The sequence below is a fragment of the Budorcas taxicolor genome, chromosome 8, assembly GCF_023091745.1.
Source record: "Budorcas taxicolor isolate Tak-1 chromosome 8, Takin1.1, whole genome shotgun sequence".
NCBI classification, from domain to species: Eukaryota; Metazoa; Chordata; class Mammalia; order Artiodactyla; family Bovidae; genus Budorcas; species Budorcas taxicolor.
The window spans coordinates 76,492,691-76,494,682 of record NC_068917.1 but is presented as its reverse complement, the minus strand read 5'-3'; the positions used below and the strand labels follow the sequence as shown (position 1 = coordinate 76,494,682).

The following is a 1,992-nucleotide window of genomic DNA, read 5'->3' as shown; positions in this document are numbered from 1 at the left end:
AGCTCCATTAACTGGCATGCCTGAGGGGAAGCCCGATTGCAGGAGGGTCCCGAAGAGTAAAAAGTCACTGTAAGCAAAGAAGAGCGATGACTCAACTATAATGTAAGGCAGTCTCCCTGTTCCCCTCTCCCGCTTCCATCCCTCACCAGGTACCCATGCTTCCCAGAAAGGAGAGGGCTGTGTGATAAAACTGAGCCTTGTTTCCCTAGGAGCCCAAGCCACTCTGCTGGGAAACTTCCCTCCAAGAGTTCTGGCTACGAGAGTGGAGGCATCTCCCCACTGGCTAGAGAGAGGTGAGGCGGCAGAGACCCAGAGAGGGGTGAAAGGAACTGCCACGTGCTTCCTGTGGGGCAGGTCCCCACCCCCGCTCCTCAACGAGACTGCAGAGCCTCTGGCCATGGTCCCCTCATAACTGAGATACAACCTGGGGCAGGTCTGGAGACCTCACGGAAAAGGCCAGGTTCTTGCCACTGACCAGCAAGGGTGATTGGTCCAGGACCTGTTAACTGGTGGGTTATAAGTCTAGAAGCTCATCTGGGATTTTCTCAATTTGAAGTCAGCGCCAGTCTGTCCCATAAGCTAATCAGTAGCCATAGAGTTCCTGCCAGTCAGTATCTGGCAATGGCGCTGGCCCTGTTGGAGGACTGGTGTAGGATTCTGAGTGTGGATGATCAGAAATCACTGATGGTTATGGGGATCCCAGTGGACTGCAGTGAGGATGAGATTCAGGAGGTCCTGCAGGAGACTTTAAAGCCTTTGGGCAGGTATAGACTCCTTGGCAAAATATTCCGGAAGCAGGAAAATGCCAACGCGGTGCTGTTAGAGTTGCTTGAGGACCCTGAGGTCTCTGTGATTCCCAGCGAGGTTCAGGGCAAGGGAGGTGTCTGGAAAGTCATCTTCAAGACCCCTAACCAGGACACGGAATTTCTGGAAAGACTGAACCTCTTTCTAGAAAAAGAGGGACAGACAGTCTCAGGAATGTTCCGGGCACTTGGGCACCAGGGGTTGTCTCCAGCAGCCGTGCCCTGCATCTCACCAGAGTTACTGGCCCATGTGTTGGGACAGGTGGTAGCACATGCCCCTCAGCCTCTGCTCCCCATGAGGTACCGGAAGCTGAGAGTGTTCTCAGGGAGCGCCATGCCTGCCCCCGAGGAAGAGCCCTTTGAAGTCTGGTTGGAACAGGCCACTGAGATAGTCAAAGAGTGGCCGGTAGCAGAGGCAGAAAAGAAGAGATGGTTGATGGAAAGCCTTCGCGGGCCAGCCCTGGACCTCATGCACATAGTCCAGGCAGACAATCCATCCATCAGCGTGGAGGAGTGTTTGGAAGCATTTAAGCAAGTGTTTGGGAACCTGGAGAGCCGCCGGACCTCCCAGGTGAAGTACCTGAAAACCTATCAAGAGGAAGGAGAGAAAGTCTCAGCCTATGTGTTACGGTTAGAAACCCTGCTGCGGAGAGCGGTGGAGAAGCGGGCGATCCCCAGGAACATCGCTGATCAAATCCGCCTGGAGCAGGTCATGGCCGGGGCAAGCCTCAGTGAGGTACTCTGGTGTCGACTTAGGGAGCTGAAAGACCAGGGCCGGCCTCCCAGCTTCCTGCAGTTAATGAAGGTCATCCGGGAAGAAGAGGAGGAAGAGGCCGCTTTCGAAAATGAGAATACTGAAGAGCCGGAGGGAGGGGATGGCTATGGCCACTGGGGTAACGAGGCCAATGACTAAAACCCAACTCCAAGGGTGACCCACAGATGGTGGGTGGAGGGACAGCCACGTTATTAGGCTAAGACCTTTTCAGTCTTTTTTTCTCTATAATTTGCACAGTTGAAATCAAAGCATTCAAGCCAGGTTTTATTTTGTTTTTCTTTCATCTTTTTGGCTGCATCGTGGGGTATGTGGGATCTTAGTCCCCCAACCAGGGATTGAACCCATATGTCCTTCAGTGAAAGTGGAGCCTTAACCTCTGAGTGGCCAGGGAAGTCCCTTGGGCAAGGAAGGTCT

General features: G+C 53.6%; 1 protein-coding gene across 1 annotated transcript; it reads left to right on the top strand.

The window, feature by feature from the left end:
* The first annotated feature begins 621 nt into the window (after nt 1–621).
* Nucleotides 622–1,716, top strand: PNMA2 (PNMA family member 2). Its single transcript, XM_052644468.1, has one exon. The coding sequence runs from the start codon at nt 622–624 to the stop codon at nt 1,714–1,716; it is 1,095 nt and encodes a 364-aa protein (XP_052500428.1).
* Nucleotides 1,717–1,992: the final 276 nt, after the last annotated feature.

Bases quoted from the DNA above. Each gene is read 5' to 3' on its own strand.
- PNMA2 (XM_052644468.1), top strand. From the start codon at position 622: ATGGCGCTGGCCCTGTTGGAGGACTGGTGTAGGATTCTGAGTGTGGAT.